Source organism: Mastomys coucha, unplaced genomic scaffold (genome assembly GCF_008632895.1).
Source record: "Mastomys coucha isolate ucsf_1 unplaced genomic scaffold, UCSF_Mcou_1 pScaffold23, whole genome shotgun sequence".
Taxonomy (NCBI): domain Eukaryota; kingdom Metazoa; phylum Chordata; class Mammalia; order Rodentia; family Muridae; genus Mastomys; species Mastomys coucha.
The window spans coordinates 29,112,919-29,131,544 of NW_022196906.1; the positions used below are offsets into that span (position 1 = coordinate 29,112,919).

Consider the following 18,626-nt stretch of genomic DNA (forward strand, 5'->3'; position numbering starts at 1 on the left):
ACCAGAGAAGAAGTGGGCAAACTTGTTTAAAGAGCCAGCTACGAAACACCTAAAGTTTTCTAGGCCCGATAGCGTCTCCAGTTCATATTGTTCTTCAGTTGGGAGCATGAGCTAACAGTACCAGTCAAACTGTTGCCAGTCACACTGTGCCACTGAAGCCTAGTCTGGCAGCCAATAAGCCCCTCTCCCAACCACAGAGTACCACGGGAGATTCCTATTCATGCCAGAGGCCTACTGTAGAAAGAGATCAACCACTGTGCTAGCAGCCCAAACATCTGCACCCAAGAATATGCACCCAATGCTTCATTTTTAAGTATGAATGAACTCCTGTGCATTACCAGACACTGAGGGAAAACAGAAGCCTGAAGAAGAATGACCAAGATAAACAAGGGAACCAGATCCCAGAGGAATGAAATAGTTTCAGGGTCAGGAGATAATTTAAAAACAACAACTCTAATTAGTGTGTCAGAGAAACCCAACACAACTTAGCTTTCCTAAAGCAAGAGCAAGACACTGTGAGGATGAAACTGGAGAACCAGGAGGAAGAGAATTTAAAATATCAATGCCAAAGTAATATCTGACTCGAACACCTGGAAGACAAAGAGAAGACTAGGTATCAAAGTATAGTAAGAAAAGATATGGAGAAGGTAAGGCAGCTAAAAAGCTCTTGGAAGTCTGTTCAACGCAAGGACCTGAGTTTCAGTATAACGCTGGGGGAGGGTGGGGTCAAGCGAAAAGAAACGGGTGAAGAGAAATCATCAAAGAAGTAGGGAGGAAAAATGTGTAGAGCAGAACGAAGGAAGACTTTAAACTAAATGGCCTCAGATTACTCAGAGCAATAAGAAAGTTCAATGTAGACACAGAACAAAAACAAAACAAAACTCTTCAGAATTAAAGAGCAATAGAATATATTGTATATACCTAATGAAGGTAACAAAAAGAAATAACCCACTCTAAGGTACTTTCACATCAGTAAGAATCAGGCTGGTATTGGCTATGTTGTCTTCTCAGTAAGGAGCTTAGCCTTGAATGTCTGAGCAATCTCTCTAGCTCTGGCGTCAGATATCTTAACAGTGACACAGATGGCTTGAAGTCAACAGATCAATGTTTTTAATGTTTGAAGGGAAAATTAATCCAAGTAGACAAATCAACCAAAAGCAACAACAACAACAAAAAAGGTTTCAGGATTTACCTCCCACACATTCTTTCTGAGGAATTATTTTATAATTGCTTCAGCTAATCAAGAAAGGAAAGCAAGAAAGAAAAAGATATTGAGTTTAGAAGACACAGTCCAACCTAGGGAATTGTGAAAAGAAATCTCTGGTTGAGAGCTACATAGCACGCCTGAAACATGGGGAGTCCAGATGGGAGGAGTAGGAAAGGGCTTCCTGCAAATGGAGAGGTAGTGAATGCCATGTAATGAGTTACCAAACTGAAACCAATGTGTGAGTCACTTCAAGAGCAGGGAGGAAAGCCCTGTATTCTCTCAAACATAATGAAGAGAGGCAACCAGAAACACCATGAAAAAAAGTAAAAGCTGATAAAAACCCACTGCTTACTGACTAAATGTTACTGACTAAAAAGCAGTATGATTCAGAGGAACTACTGGGACCTAGGAAATGAGAATCATTAACTTGGAGTCACAAGCACTCTATACAGCATGGTGATATTCACTATGAAGGTAGACAAGAAGGTACAACACTAGCATTCTGCTTCAGTATACAGCAAATACTACTAATATGCCAAATTGGCTTTGACATATTTCATCTCCTGTGGATAAGAGGACCCTATATCAGTGACTTTTCAACTTAGAACCAGCATTGAGACAAAGTGTGAAAGATTACCTATCCTGCCTGGAGATACAGGTTAGTGGCAGAGCACTTGCCTAGCATGCTTACCGCCCCAGGTTCAATCCCTGGTGCTACAAGAACTACAAAAGACAATGTAACAAAACATACTGACAGTTAAAAAGATAGTGATGGAGATAAAGAGGCAGTAGAAGGCAGAAGAGACAGTTGGGAAAGCTGAACACACTCATACTTTCGCCTGATTTGCAATAAACAACAACAAAAACAGAAAACAAAAACCAGGCTACGTTTAAAGACACTGAGCCTTCCAAAGCAGATAAATAAAAACTGGGAGTGCAGGGAATGAAGAAGAAAGGCAAAGGAGTTGATTCTTTCTCCTTTCCCTCCTTTCTTCTATCCTTCCTTTCTTTTTCAGACAGGATCTCCTTAACACTGGTTATGGTATGGTTGTTTCTGAGAAGTGAGGTGGGAAGGGGGCACAACAGTAGGAGTCTGGTCATGCCCATCATAAGCCTCTCGTACTATCTGATGATCTGATCAGGTAACTGCACATCCGACTCAGACAAATGCCCAACCCTCCCACAGAGACTTTCCGCTGAACAGTTTCCACAATTCTGCTGAACAGTTTAAGTTAAGAGCTATTTACTAATAAAGCCTGACATTTTATTTTATCTCTATTCAACTTAAGATTCCATGATCTCATATGGTAAAGAAACCTTCTTAGGTGGGCAAGCCAGCATTCTGATTCCCGACTTGTCATTCAGAGAAACTAAGTCTCCACAATTGAGTGACTTTTTCTGGTTGGATGGCGGTAAGCCTACAGTATTTCTCATGTTAGATGATCATGGCATGCTGTTAGTGTTTTGGCTGAGACTTGTCTGGCAAGTCATTCCTTGCTGGCCACTGTTCATGTAACTTGTCCCTTGGCTCAGCTGCAGTGGGAGGGCTGCCGAGGACCTCACAGCGGATGGGTTCAGAGGCTTGTGCCAGTTTGTGCTGGAGAGGCACCAACAGACCCTGGTACTCAGGATCTGCCATGCTGCTACGTTCTATCAGGTCTGGCATCATCTTGGGGTACCTTCCAAAACAGCATAGGGCCCTCTTATCCACAGGAGAAAAAATAATCTAGCCTGGTCACTCCCCTGACCCAGAGAAAAGGAGTCATGCAGAAATGAAAGCCTGATAATACCCAAAATCTAGAAGGCTGAAATTCAACACTTTCACTTTCAACAACCAGTAACTAAAAAAAAAGCAAGAATGAGGACGAGCCATTCAAATGTGTGGGAAAATATTTTAATCCATCTAAAGAAGGCCAGTTTTTCTTAACTATTAACTAGGAGACCTAAGAAACATATTCGTACCCATAAAAAACAAGTCTCTCTCTCTCTCTCTCTGTCTCTCTCTCTCTGTCTCTCTCTCTCTGTCTGTCTCTCTCTCTCTCTCTCTCTCTCTCTCTCTCTCTGTGTGTGTGTGTGTGTGTGTGTGTGTGTGTGTGTGTAGCATGTACCACGTAGGGACTAAAATAAAAAGGATATCTATAACATAGAACCATAGAACACATGGTTAAGGGAGACAGAATGCTACCTGAGTTTTCTGGCTCTGCCCCACCATTTTGCTTTCAGGGTGCGTGTCTTTGCTGTCCTCTCAGCATTGTTTCAGATGCATGCATACCTAAGCACCATACTGTTCAGATTCTGTTCTTCAGAATCACATCATGTGGACTTCTTGCCTTCTTGCCCTCACCTGATGACTATGACTTAGCTTCCATGAACACAGGCAGCTGTAGTTCACTTCCATTGCCAGAGAGAGGTAGTCCACTTTGAGACTATAGCTGGCTATTGATCTTCTCTACTGCTACTTGACTAAGTCTAGTCTTTTCTATCACAAACAGCTCTTCCAGGGAAACTCTTCTGTGAATAGCTAATCTTTTAAAATGCTCCTCCCGAACAAATCCTTCCTCTTTTCCCCAGAGTTTGAGTTTTGTCTCTGTAAAGAGTACAAAGTAGAAAATCCTGCCCTGTGGTTAAAGTACTGAGTGTTTTAGGCAACCAAAAGAGTGATTCCCAAGATCTCATCCTTTGCTCCCTGTCCAGGCCTCTCACACATAGACTTCTGTTTCCTCCAGTAAACCTGAGATTCCACACCCTGCTTTATAACAGGTAAACAATTGGCCTTTTAGAAGGTAGCCTGTATTTCTGAGCCACACCTCTCACCACTATCTCTCCCTTCTTTTCTGAGTGAGAGGAAACATAGACCTCAAAGAAAGACTCCATTAATAGGGAGCCATGGCATAGAAGGAGACAACACAGGCTCTGCCCTACAAGGATGACACATGAAAACCAACCATGTGAGATGCCAACAGACCGGCCCACAGGCTCTTCATGGCTACCACCTACCATGGTCAGGGCTAGCCACATTTCCTATGTGATCTGTCAAGAATCAGATACCGGGAAAGCTGTAAAAACAGTAAGGGATAACTTACTGTTACAGTCATGATAGTGACACTCTTTGATCTGTACCATATGCCTGCTGTTATATCAAGAACTTTGTACACCTTACTCATCTCAGTGGGTTGGAACCCATAACATTACTTTAGGAGGTTAACCCAGTATTTCAAGGAAACAAGACTTGAAATAAATACTGTGATTCTATCATCAAGCCATATTGTTTTGTGAAACTTCTAGTCTGCTTATATTCATGTACATTTATTTGTATGTATGAAACCATAAAATAAAATGTACCTCTCACTGAGGACAGAGACTAAAAAGTGTTGTAAAGGGGATGGAGAGATGGCTCAGTGGTTAAGAGCACTGACTGTTCTTCTGAAGGTCCTGAGTTCAAATCCCAGCAACCACATGGTGGCTCACAACCATTCATAATGAGATCCGATGCCCTCTTCTGTTGTGTCTGAAAATAGATACAATGTACTTACATATAATAAATAAATAAATCTTTAAAAAAAAACTGTTGTAAAATACTTCCTTTTTATCTATTTCTTAATGGTCCCGTTGAAATGTATTCAGGTACTAGCCCAGGTTAACAAAGGCACTTCACCCACTTCCTGTGCCTGTGATTTAGATACTGTTCTCACCTGCACTTCCAACATAACAACCTCTTTTCTGTTCCTCTTTCTTCTGCAGATGACTTGCCGTTCACAGAGCCTACAACATCCTCCCCCTACCTTTCTTGAGCTGGCTCCTTCTCAGCCATCAGGTCTCTCTCTACTTGTGTATGACGTCCACTTGCAGAGCTCCCTTGGTGCCACAGTCCGGGCAGCTCTCTGCCCAGGGCCACTGAGACACTGCTCACTGTTTGCTGTCTGTCTTCCCCTCAAAACCCAAAGACAACGGACACATGTTGTTTGGACTCACCTACTAGAGCATCTGGACAGAGCAGAACTTCAAGTGTTAAGTGAACAAGAATGCCCTGGGCCTTTCCAATGGCCAATGTCAGAGCCAGGACTCCACTCCTAGTCTGCCTGAACCCACATTTACTCCTTACCCTCAGTAGGCTGGGATATCTTATTCAGGCTAGAAAAGGAACATTTACCCTGATGGAGGCAGAGGGGCTACTGTGACTGGTACAGAGGAACGATGCCATTAGGGACTGTTAACACTGGGATAGGACCTAAGTAAGCCTAGTTCCCAAGCCCATGCTCCCTCCATGGTGTCACTGGCATAAGGAACCATGAGGGACTCTTTAGGCTACTTCCTTTGGTGAGCTGAGAATCTGGAGGGGAAAAAAAATGAGAGAGGAGACTGCATACTCTGAGATTTGAATAAGAGGAAAACATCAACCAGTCATGGAAGAAATTCATCAAACATGATTTATGCTGAGACCAGGACAGCAGCCAGCTCAGAAAGAAGGGAGGGGCTCTCCTAATCAAATTGATACTATGGGGGAAAAGTCTGAGAAGAGCCAGATATCAGCAAAAAAACCTTTAAAGATACAACTGTGTATTGGGCACAGAGGACTAAGGTTATAGGAACTTCACTTTAAGGCACATGGGATAGGCCATAGTGAGCTGTAATTTGGTAGCTGAGAACAGAGAAGCATGGGGTTGGGGTGGGGGGGTCACAAGGATCAAGGTAGGCCCTGACTAGAATGCCTGGAGCTGGAGAGCTAATAGTTGGAATACTTTGGTAACACTGACACCTTGTGGCTATGGAATGCCTGTCCCAAAGAAAAAGGAATCTATGGATACTTCAGTTATTCTCCTTGTACTACTGAAATATGTTAAAATCGATGTCAATGCTAATAATAATTTTGACAAGTCCTTATAGTAAACATTACATCTGATGTTCATTTTTCTGTAAATAAGCCAAGCCACTGGGTAATGGGCAACCTGACTCCATAGCTGTGAGTTGCTGGATTCCCAGCTGCCTTAACCAAAGGGGCTGTCAGTCAAATAGCCAGGCAACCCTGACCATTTTAAATGTCCCAGGGATGACGTGAAGAAACTATACAACAATTACAGCTAATTGTCTAGGTCCCTGATGGGCAGCCTCAGCTAGCTTTGGCTCTTTGAAACAGTTTATAACTGGATTTTTTTTTTCTATAACATTGCTGTCCTAGAGGACTCAGCAATCCTTTACCCACACTTATTCTAATAACCTAGCAAAAGGAATACTTGTGATTGGCACAAGCACAAACCTTCATTTGCATGTGAGGTATGCTTTGATTTTTTTTTTTCCAATTCCCTCTCTGGCTGTGAGCAGGAATTCCGTTCACTCAAGTAAACTGAGAGCCAGCTCTTGAAGGTGCAGATCCAGCCACAACTGTTTCAAAGAACTCTGTTTGCATCAGAGTTTTTGTGTCACAACTCTCAGTGGGCTGTGAAATCCTATAACCAGGTCTATTCAGGCTAGAAAAGGAACAATTATCCTGATGGGCTTGCAGGAGAACTGCTGTGACTGGTACTGAAGGAACAATGTCATGATTCATGGGGGATACAAACATTCATTTGCATGATGAAAGCACCACCCCCTCTTTGGCTATATAAGCAGATAGGCTGGGAGACATTCTTCTGCCCAATTATTCCCAACAAATGTCCTCTACGTTTGTTAATGGAGCAGAGATGGCAACACAGAGAGAGAAGCAACAGACACAGCACAGTGGCCAGGGTGGCAGATGGCTGCCTGAGACCGGAAGAAGCAGCCAGACAGTTCAAGAGTGCAAAGGGCAAGGGAGGGTGAGAGAGAGAAGAGAGAAAGGGGCTGGAGAGATGACTCAGTGGCTAACAACACTGGCTGCTCCTCTAGACGACTGGGGTTTGTTCCCAGCTCCCACATGATCCCTACAACTATCTGTAAACTCCAGTTCCAAGGAATCTGTTGCCCTCTTCTGGCCTCCAAGCCAGACACACAAGCAAGCAAACACACAACACATATATACAAAATAATTTTTTTTTTTTTTTTAGTAGAGAGAAGACAAGAAGGGGCAGAGGTGAAAAGGGATAAAAGATTAACAAAGGAGTCAGATAAGAGAAACTACAGGCTCGGATCACTAGAAGCGCTCCTGGAAACCCTGAACTCATTAAAACCAACACTATCAGACACCCTAAGACAAAAGCTACAACACTGGCTGTTATCAAATGCTATGGAATACTGACTTACACAAGAACTCTAACACTCTTTGAGAGAAGGGGTCTCAATATCTGAGGTCTGAACAAGGACTGGAGCACTGCATCTGCATGCCTGCATGCTTGCTATCACTGCTGTCAGGCACTGGGAGATGGAAAAGCTGCTGAAGACCACCAGCACATGAAGAGCTTCTCCTCAGCTGCCCGTGACTTGGTTGCTTTTCTCCCTTTATGTAATAAAGGGAACTGCACCTAGGGCCTCAGACTTGTGGGATCGCTCTTTACTGTCAAGCCACGACCTTAGTGTTCTTTCATTTTTTATTTTCAGACAGCGTTGCAGTAAATTGTTCAGGCGGGTCCTGAACTCCCTCTACGGCCCACACTTTTGAGCCTTTTGCTTCATCTTTCCAGGAGCTAGGACAACAGGCCTATGCCCAAAGCTGGACTCTTACCCAAAGTGTCCACCCAGGTAGAAGGAACCATAGCATTTGTCTCTCTGTCTCTTCACAACAACTCATAGCCCTCTTGCCACTGCCCTAAACATGCCTAAGATCAGAGATGGCATCTTACTGGACTCTGAAGTGATGGTACTTAGCACTGAGGCCAGCACACCAAAATAATCATAGTAACTACTATTAAGTAGGTGCTGACTGCTTGTGAATAATGCACAAATATATTCTTGATTTTCTCCCATGCAGTACCTGAGAACTTCAAGTGCAAACCACAAGTAAACGTTTATTTCAATACCAGCTGAAAGTTTTTGGAAAGGCCAAGAATTAAGAAATAATGGCAGGCATCCCCCCCAAACAGTGTCTTTTAACGGCCAAAATCTTTCTAATTATAATGTGCACATGACTTGTAGGGAAGTCCTGCTAGCACATAGGCTGAGTTCTTTAGTCTGCAATAAGGTCTGGATTCTGTGCCTGAGAAACACCTAGGTGGTGCTCACAGACCACATTCTGAATGGCAAAAAACCCGGAAAATGGACTGAGAAACTACAACCAGCAGGCCCTATTTGACCCCACCACCTGAGTGAACACCTACCTAGCAGGCTGGAAGCGATAAATTCATTATTAGAGGGGTGCAGGAAGAAAAACAAAGAGGAGGAAACCATCTGTGCCTCACGAAGCCTAGAATATTTACTTTGGTTCTTTATAGAAAGAATGTGCCAACTTACTATTTATAAAGTCGCCCATGGACAGGATAAATAATCCAACAAGGGGGAAACACAGATCAGGCCCTGAACCCAAGTGCCGTGACTTCCAAATCTCTAGGTCAGTACTAGATAGGGAAGGCAAGCCCACAAAACACAGCACACGTGCTATAGAGAGGCAGGGAAAGAAGGGCTCCCATCCCAGCCTCCCAGGTAGGTGTGGGTGATGGTGGGGAAAGGGTTATAGAGACACATGGGACTGGGTCGGGAGGAGCCCTCACCAACTGCCACTTTCAATACTCATCTTGCGCAGTGTCACAGAAGTACTATGGTGGGGTCGGGGGCAGGGAGGAAGGCTTTGTGAACACACCGGGGTGATCTCAGCACAGAACCTTGTGGACTCTGGCTAGGGATGGGGATGTCAGTGGAAGAGCTGGGAGGAGAGAAATGGAATGACTAAGCAATGGCCTGGGTCTGTAGTCTGGTGGCTTCTGTCAGCCAGGCCTGGCTACAGTGCCTTCTGTCATGCTGCTGCCGCCCCGTGTCAAAGAATACATTTTCGTAAAGGTCAACACTTAAGAAAATAAATACAGCTGTCCATTTCCATCAGCTTAAGCGGAAAAATCTGGCTATCTTTCAGAGAAAAGGAGGATCTTGTGCTGTCCGCTCTGAAAGGTTTGCTTGTCTTATATCAAGTGATATATTTCCAAGAACACATGTATTTTCAAAGAACAACAATAACCCCCAGTTATAGAGCTGTAGAAAGTACTATGTAAAATGACATTGGGACACGCTATCTGGAAAGCTGAATTGTTCTTAAGTGCTGAGGGGCAAATTACAACACGCCACATAAGGATGTGAACAAATCACCACTTGTCCAAAACATTCTAGAATTTCCTGGTTGAGAACCATGAAGGTCAACCCATTTCCCTCATACATTGCCTACAAAATCTTGACATATCATATCTTTCTTGAGGCATGGAATGATCACCTTTTTGGTAAATTAGAAAATGCTTTCAAGGCTAGAAGAGATGGTTCAGTATTTAAGCAATGGCTGCTCTTCCAGAAGACTCAAGTTCAATTCCTAGCTCCCACAGCAGCTCTTACGTTTCTGTAACTCCAGTCCCAGGGGACCCAACACTCTCTTCCAGCCTCTATGGGCACTGCAATCACCTAGTGTACAGACATACATGTACACACCCATACACACAACCACACAAATATTTTCAATCAAAAACAAATTTGTGTTAGCCATATGTTCCTGCCCTGCTCAAATTCATCCTGCTTGATCATACTGTTTGTCTCTTCTAGCAGGTTCTTCAGGGAGCAACACCCTGTGCAACACCCAGCACATGACACAGCATATGGTGTCAGAGTGTGCTGAGATCTCAGCCCACTGAAGTACTTCCTTTTCCTGCCACCTATTGCTGTGTGATTCTGACTGGTTACTTAGCTTTCCAAACCTCGGCTTCCTTACCTGCAAACTCTTCTCACAATAGTGTTGTTCTATGAATTGAATGTATTAGACGCTATATCCTGAGTTAGTATCACAGTAGAGGTTTTTAAAGTGTTGGAAATTATCAGTTATGCTCATTAACAGGTGAGCATTATTATTCCATCCCATAGATCACGCTTACTCCCCCAAATATACTGGACCAGGAAGGACTTCTCAACCTTAACATCCATGTCAGTTCTCTGCTGTGGTAGCCCATCCTGTACATTGTGAGATGTTTCACAGAAAGCCTATTCTTTAAATACTAGATATCAGTAGCACATACACATTCAGTTCCAACAACCAAAACTGTCTTGAGAGATTGCCAGGTTCTCTGGAGGTAAACACCCTGCCTCTTTCCCTTAGAGCCACTATACTAAAATTCTCAAATCTGTATCCACCACATCCCACCACCCCCTTGTCCCCACTATAGCCACCATTTGCTCACCACTCAGATGCCTTGGAGGAAACAGGTTATAAGTGCTGTAGATATCGTTGGAGAATTGCAACTTGAGCTCAGGGTTCCCCGTTAGGAGCTGCGCCACATGTTCTACCTGAAATGGTGTCTTCTCCAGGATCACAACTGCATCTTCTCCATGAGTATCCCCAGAGTCCTCATTCACCTGCAGGCAGAGATATCATCAGTGGGAGCAAGGGTGGCAGGTGCCACTAGAAAAGCCTGCAGAGCACGTGTAGAAGCTTCTAAAGCCTCTGAAATCCCAGCCCTTGGGGCTAGGGAAAGAGTTTTGTTAATAAAATGCATTCTGGGCTGGAGAGATGGCTAAATGATTAAGAGCACTGCTGGTTCTTCCAGAGTTCAATACCCAGCAACCATATAGCGGCTCACAACCATCTGTAATAGGATCTGATGCCCTCTTCCGGTGTGTCTGAAAACAGCAACAGTGTACTCATATACATAAAATAAATAATTCTTTAAAAAAAAAAACAAAATAAAATAAAATGCATTCCATGCAAGTGTGAAGACCCAAGTGTTCATTTAACAGAACCCATATGAAAAAGCTAGGTATGTGAGAGACCCTGTCTGGAAAACCCAAGGGGGAGAAAGGAGGTGTTGTTACTTAAAATCCCAGAACTGGGAAGGCAAAGATAAGTGGACTCCTGGGACCTGTTGGCCATGTACCAAGAAGCAACACAAACAAGTAATAAACAAGACAGAAACAAATCTGAGGTTATACTCTGGCCTACACACACACTAAAGATAAGAAGAAGAAAAAAATCCCAGCACTTGTGATTCCAGGGTCTCTTAAACCACAGCACCTGCATTTGCTTTCTTGAGGGCTCCCTTCTGAAGAAGTACAACACTCACTTTTCTTCTCCCAGAAAAGGCATCTTAATCCAAATCCTTGTGGAAATTCTCAGACCTTTCTTTACAAAAGAAAAAAAGTTTCTCAGCTGTTGTCTTAGTTAGGGTTTTACTGCTGTAAATAGACACCATGACCAAGATAACTCTTTTTTTAAGATTTATTTATTTATTTTATGTATATGAGTACACACTGTAGCTGTACAGATAGTTGTGAGCCTTCATGTAGTTGTTAGGAATTGACTTTTAGGACCTTTGCTCATTCCGGTAGACCCTGCTAGCTCAGTCCCTGCTAGCTCCGGCTCAAAGACTTATTTATTATTATAAATAAGAATACTGTAGCTGTCTTCAGACGTACCAGAAGAGGGTGTCAGACCTTATTATGGGTGGTTGTGAGCCACCATGTGGTTTCTGGAATTTGAACTCAGGACCTTTGGAAGAGCAGTCGGTGCTCTTACCCCCTGAGCTATCTCACCAGCCCCAAGACAACTCTTATAAGGACAACATTTAATTGATGCTGGCTTACAGGTTCAGAGGTTCAGTCTATTATCATCAAGGCAGGAACATGGCAGTATCCAGGCAAGCATGATGCAGGAGGAGCTGAGAGTTCTACATCTTCATCTGAAAGCTGGTAACAGAATACTGGCTTCCAGGCAGCTGGGATGAGGGTCTTAAAGCCCACACCTACAGTGACACACCTACTCCAACAAGGCCACACAGTGCCCCTCCCTGGGCCAAGCATATACAAACCACCACTGCTGTCATCTATTTTATAAGACCCCTGCCAAACTCTCCCTACTTTAGAAAAAAGGACAAAGTAAGATCCACACTAGAGAAATTAAGTGACTTATCCAAGATCACATGAACACTATCAGTATGGAGATTAGAAGTCAAGTCTCCCCACTAACTTCTAGCTAGAAATCTCTCAGGCCTAAGATCTTCAGCGAGTGATACATACTGAAGCCCAAAGGGCTAAGAAAACTAGACAGCACCTAGTAAAAGACAAGAGACACAGAGAGACATTGAAGCTATATCCTCCCCCCCCAATCCTCCCAAATGTGAGCTCTTGCACGTGACTCTTGGACACAGCTCTGTGTGTATGAGATTAGTGAATGCATATGCTTGTAAGAGAGGTCCTGAGCATACAAGTGCATGCATGTCTGTGTGTAGGAGAGGTCCTGAGCATACAAGTACATGCATGTCTGTGTGGAGGCCAGAAGTCAAGGTTGTATGTGATGTTTTGATTATGTTTGTATGTGGTGTTTTGAGTATGTGATGCTTGAATATATACATGAATATATATATGTAAGTATATATATACATGCACATACATATACACAGTTACTTGGTATTAAATATATACATGTGTATACATATATATTGGTATATAATATATATATATACACACACACATACATACACACAAGTAACTTTATTTGGATAAGCAAATTGTATTTATGTATTTAGGAATATACATATATATATGGTTATATATATATATATACACACACATGGGTTATAAATCACATAACTAAATAGGATTTCCAAGAACACAAGGACTAGAAATTAGTTCACAATGAAATACATAATGAGTTAGAGGTGTTTTTCATAGTGCTCACCTGTGCTGCAATGCAGATTTACCACGGTCTTGAATCTAACCACCCATCATATGCACACTTTGTACTGTTCATGCCATTAAGCTAGGCAGCACCAAGAAATCCTGCCTAAAACACCTTGGCTCAAATCCAAGATTCCCTTATGAAATCATGCCTTATGAACTGAAGTTCCCTGTCTGAACATACAAAGTGTTCTGCTCTTAAATGGCTTAACTACAGAAAACAAAAAAGTAGTATTTCCCTGCCATTATTTTTCAGCATACAAGGATCCGATCAATATAACTTTGAGTTGTATTGTACTAAAACGTTTGGTTTTGTTATTGTTTTTAAGTGCTGCTTATGGCCTGCCTACAGAGCTCAGCAAGTGAAGGTGCTGGTCACACAAGCCTGACAACCTGAGTTCGAGCCCCTGGAACCCATGTACAGGTAGAAGGAGAGAACCATCTCCATAAGGTTGTTCTTGGACATTCACATGTATGCCATGGTGTGGCCCCCTGCCCTAGTAAAAATAAAGTGCTGTTTGAGTTGCTGGGTTTCATTTTTAAAAGCTGTTAAATGAATATGGCTTGGGATTAGGACAGAATTTCCAACAGTTTCTGAAACGGTACTTGTCAGGCTCTAAACAGGTCAAATGGCTAACTGTAGTAATCATAATTCTGCCACTTTGTACTACATATTAATACAAAGTAGCATTTTCAGCACTATTATCAAATGAAAATATTGATCAACTCTGAAAAATGCTCAAAATGCTCTATATCTTGCTGCATTAGTCTGCCAAGATCTATCTTTATAAGCAAGCACATCATGTCATTAGCATGCAAATTTGTTTACATCTATATTATATATATGCCTATATACCCAGGGTTGTGTAAAACTTTCTCAGCAGAATGAACTCACAGGTAGAAAAGTTTCGAGCAACCCCTTCTAGAGAAACCTCTATATCTGCCTTGACTAATAGTTGCCTCAGTAGTTTGGGATGGTCTCCAACTCCCCTCCGTTCCTTCTACACAGCTAAGCACATGGTATTAGTGTCAGTGTCTTATCTGCCTCCTCAGTAGTTTGCAGTTCAGGAGACCCAGAACAGGTCTCCACATGCCATGCATATGTCTGGGTCTCCTTCATACATGAGAGCGCACAGCATGTAGAAAGGGTTAACAACTTAGGCTGAAGTCACATAAATCAGGGACCACATCTCATAGTTATCCCGTCATTTCCAGAGACAAGACGCAGAACAAACATCTGCTGAGTTCTGCCGTGTTCATACGTAGAATAAATGATGATGAGTGGCTTGGGGAATTTAACACGTGATTTTAAAACTGGCATCTATTTCTAGGGAAGGAGAAACTGGGGCAATTACACAGCGATCTTGTCGCACTGTATATCACAGTAGTGGCACACTCCACCTTCCCCGAATAACGTGACTGGTAGTTCCAGAAAAGGAAACAAATCCGCTTCTGACTCGAAGATTGGTTCCCTCCTTCCCGCGTTCCCCGGGGTATTTAATGGTACCTTTCCATGCAAGAAAATAATTTTGTCCCGCGCAGACTCCCTCAGCACTTTTTGTACTCTAAAGCCGGAGAACGGTAAGCGGACAGGGGCAGAGGTGCCATTGCCAACGCCTGCTTCCTTCTCCTCTGGGCTGGGGGTTTCTGCCTCCTCTGCCTCCTGTTCGCGTTTTCTCTTGAGTTGAGGCGCTGTATCCGCCATGCTGCCGGGGAAGAATCGTACCCGCCTGCCCACGCCCCCTGTGGTCCTTCCTCACAGCCTGTGAGGGACTGGACTTCAACTCCCGGCATACTCCGCGCGGGCAAGGCGACTACTTCATTTCCCGGCGTGCTTCGAGTTGCAGTCCGCTTCTGCAGGTTTTGCACCTGTTTGGGTGAGGGTCTTCCAATGACCTTTGCGGAGGGGCAAATTTAGTTCGAGTCACTGAGCGCCTGCTCTTGTTGGCAGACGATGAGGAAGGGAAAGGAAACCAGCGAGGTTCTAACGAAGTGGAGTAAAGGTGTGTGGCAGTGAAGAGGCCCACTTTAGCCCAGCGCCTGAGATGGGAAACTGAAAAATGCTTTTGGGTTCTGTATGAGGGACACACAGTGATGAATAATGACGTTTTACGTTAACACGCCTACTCACGAGTGGGCGTGCAAAAAAAAATTAAATAAATCTACAAGGCATTTTATTTCTTGGTTTTTGTTGTTGTTTTGAGACAGGGTCTCTGTATGGACCAGGCTGGCCTCAAACTTACAGAGATCCTCTGCCTCCAGTGCGGGGACTAAAGGCCTACGCCACTACTGTCAGGCTTGGTTGTTTTTTGTTTTGTTTTGTTTTTTGTTTGTTTGTTTGTTTGTTTTTTTTTTTTTGGTTTTTCGAGACAGGATTTCTCCGTGTAGTCCTGGCTGTCCTGGAACTCACTTTGTAGACCAGGCTGGCCTCGAACTCAGAAATCCACCCGCCTCTGCCTCCCAAGTGCTGGGATTAAAGGCGTGCGCCACTACTGCCCGGCTTGGTTGTTATTTTTTAAAAATGTATACTTAAACTATTTTCCATTTTCCCCTACTTTCATTATTTTACATCAGTTCTTCCCCCCTTTATGTGTTGACTTAGCCTTTGGGGTTTTTTTGTTTGTTTGTTTGTTTGTTTTTGTAGAAAAGAAAAAGTAAGCTAACAGAATGGATTATATACATTTCTTCATCACTTCTCAAACTTCTACCCTGGATGCTTAGTCCTCTAAATCCAATTTGCCTATAGTTCTTCCCTATTACCCTGAGAAATAATTTGTATTATTCTTTTATTGTAGAGGAGTGGTAACAAAACTTAGCATCTCTGGATTTTGAAAGCCATTTGTACAGGCTAGCCCATTTTCCCTTCCCTTTTATTTGGCAACTCCAAATGTCGTCAAGAACTGATAGTCTGCCAAACATTATTTTTGTCAGTGTCAATGAGCTTTAATTTTTCAGAAGAATGTAATGGATATGGCACAACTTTTTTTTTTTCAGTTTTTAATATGAACGAGATGCAATTTTCTGTCCCTTTTAAAGTTAGTAACAGGGCTGGCGAGATGGCTCAGCAGGTAAGAGCACTGACTGCTCTTCCGAAGGTCCTGAGTTCGGGTCCCAGCAACCACATGGTGGCTCACAACCACCCATAATGAGATTGGACACCCTCTTCTGGTGCGTCTGAAGACAGCTACTGTTAATTAAGCTGGAGAGAGCAGAGTGGAGCAAGCAGGGCCTGAGCGAGCCAGGCTGGCAGAAGTCCTGAGATCAACAGCAGCCACACACTTGATGGCTCACAGCCATCTGTACAGCTACAGTGTACTTGTACACATAAATAAAACAAATCTTTTAAAGTTAGTAACAAAGTACACCATGTTTAATAATAGATTGGGTTTTGGATAGGAACATGAGTTGGGTATGACTGTTAAGTATAGGAATTTATTGGGAGACCTGGAAGTTGGTATAATTATTTGCAAGTTGTCACTTGTCCACAAGCTTCCTTCTAGGAATATACAAGGTGAGGTTATCAATTATGTGCAAGACCAGAAAGAAATGTCCCACAAGGCCAATGGCAGCCACAAAACCTACTCGGTTCCAGGACCTTGTCCTTATGAACACTTCTGAGCCTTTTTTCAACTCAGAAAAGTGAAAGAGAAAGGCCAAGCATGACAAAACACTTCTAATCCCAGCACTTCACAGGCAGAGAGACAGATTGCCCAGTTCCTGCCAGAGCTACACATGAGACCCTGTTTCTTGAAACATTGGACTGAATATTTGTAGCCAAATGGGGAAGTAAACTGTAAGTTCCAAATTGTAGGTATGTAATGTCAAAAACTAAAGTCAGCCCTTTAGTAATAGATACAGCTTGCTTGTTTGCTTGCTCACTTTCTCTTTCAGTGGACAGAGTCTCACTAGTAGCCCTGACCTACCCTGGCCTGGAATTTGATATGTGTATTAGTGTAATAACTGGCATGGGTAACCCCACTCTTGAAGAACCATGAAGGAGAACACTGCAAAAGCATGAGGTTAATTTATTAACTGAAACTGGTATACCAGGGTCAACTCTGTAATGGAGACCAGAGCGACCCAGAGGAAACAAGGCTCTAAGCTTTTATATCATTTCAGAACTGAGTTTTACAACTTACAAAGTTACAATTTACAACATGAGCTAGTTACAATTTATCTTGTTCATTGTTCTTTAGTTCCTATTGACTTTTCCTCCCCGTTAGGATAAGACACCTGTGACTCACAGGAGTGGTTGGGGAGATCCTCTCTCCTAAGGATGTCTCTTGGAAAAGGCACATTCCTTTGGGGATGGGTGTTTGCTCTGTAAACTCTCCTAAAACCCCATTGCCTAAAGGATAAGGGGACTTCCTTGCTTTCTGGTATCTTTATGGGGTATCTCCGTTTTTTACATTACTACATTAGGCTGACCTTGAACTCAGAGATCTTCCTTCCATCCTCTGCTCCTGAGTTCCATACCCAGCTCCAACATACTTTAAAATAAGTTTATCCTTATTAAACCTAAAATGATAGTTTTATATGAATTCAAGAAGAGTGATTAGTTATATAGACTTCTTTCACTCTAAATCTACTTTGCTGGAATCTTTGGTAAGGGATTTTGTGTTAGATGTGTGTACACATGCGTTCAGTGGGCACTGAGCCTTTGGCAGTTAAGCATGTGCTCTGCCACAGAAATACACCCCAAGTCCTTGAGTAGGCTTCTAACTTCTGGAGACAGAAACCAAGTCAAGTGCTTATGAAACTTCACCAGTCGTGCCTGGGTGGACTCCTATCTTGACACCCGTGGTCCTCGAAGAAAGGGACATTGTTTACTCACCATGATCCTGCATGTTACCCATCAGCTAGCTGGAGTAGAAATCATAAATAAAGGGGCTTTTTAAAATGCTGATTTGGGGCTGCTATTGTATCCTGCTGTTTGAGCAGCAAGCAGTAACAGTGTCCTTTAGTGAATTTAGCTTTTTTTAGATTGCTTCTAAAGTATCATGGAATGAATGATATACTCAGAAAAACCCCTACTGTTTCTTAAATTATTTCAGAAACAATTCTAAATCTGAAACAATTATAAATGTGGGGAGTTGGTATTTGTGTTTTGGTTCTTTGAGACAGGCTGGCTTCAAACCGAACCCAACAGGAGTACAGACATACACTACAATCCCTAATTTTTGTTTAGAGTATTCATTCATTAATTCATTCAGTGTGTGTGTGTGTGTGTGTGTGTGTGTGTGTGTGTATGCAGGTGTGCAGAAATAATGATAAAACATCCTTTTACAACTCAGAGGGGACAAAAAGTATTTGTAAGAAAAATGATTTTGTACATGAGATAAAACTACAAATTCAACTTATAAAGATTAGCTCTACCATTTGTGGGGCAGTGGTCTGTTCAGGCAGCCTTGGCCCAGTTGAGTATAAGTCTGGAACCCTGGTGACCCAGTGGGTATTATTCCTGCCTGCAAGGGACAGAAAGTGTTCGGCCATAACTCCTGGGACCCTGGCTCATGTTTCCGTCCCAACCCCCCACAGCTGCCCCAGCAGGAGAGGTGTGTGATATTGGTCAAACCCTCTTACATGCAAATAGACTCTCAGATAATGGCTGTCAAAATCTGAATGACCCCCAAAGCTGTATATATATATATAT

At 42.9% G+C, this 18,626-nt stretch overlaps 1 protein-coding gene across 1 annotated transcript in view; it reads right to left on the reverse strand.

The window, feature by feature from the left end:
* Positions 1 to 14,768, reverse strand: part of Dcps (decapping enzyme, scavenger) — a 47,999-nt gene extending 33,231 nt beyond the window's left edge. The window contains exons 1-2 of the mRNA XM_031345287.1: positions 14,481 to 14,768; positions 10,483 to 10,657 (exon numbers count right to left, since the gene is read on the reverse strand). Coding sequence (XP_031201147.1) covers positions 10,483 to 10,657; positions 14,481 to 14,678 — 373 coding nt within the window. The 5' untranslated portion in view covers positions 14,679 to 14,768. The remainder of the gene's footprint in view (positions 1 to 10,482; positions 10,658 to 14,480) is intronic.
* Between the last annotated feature and the right edge of the window lie 3,858 nt (positions 14,769 to 18,626).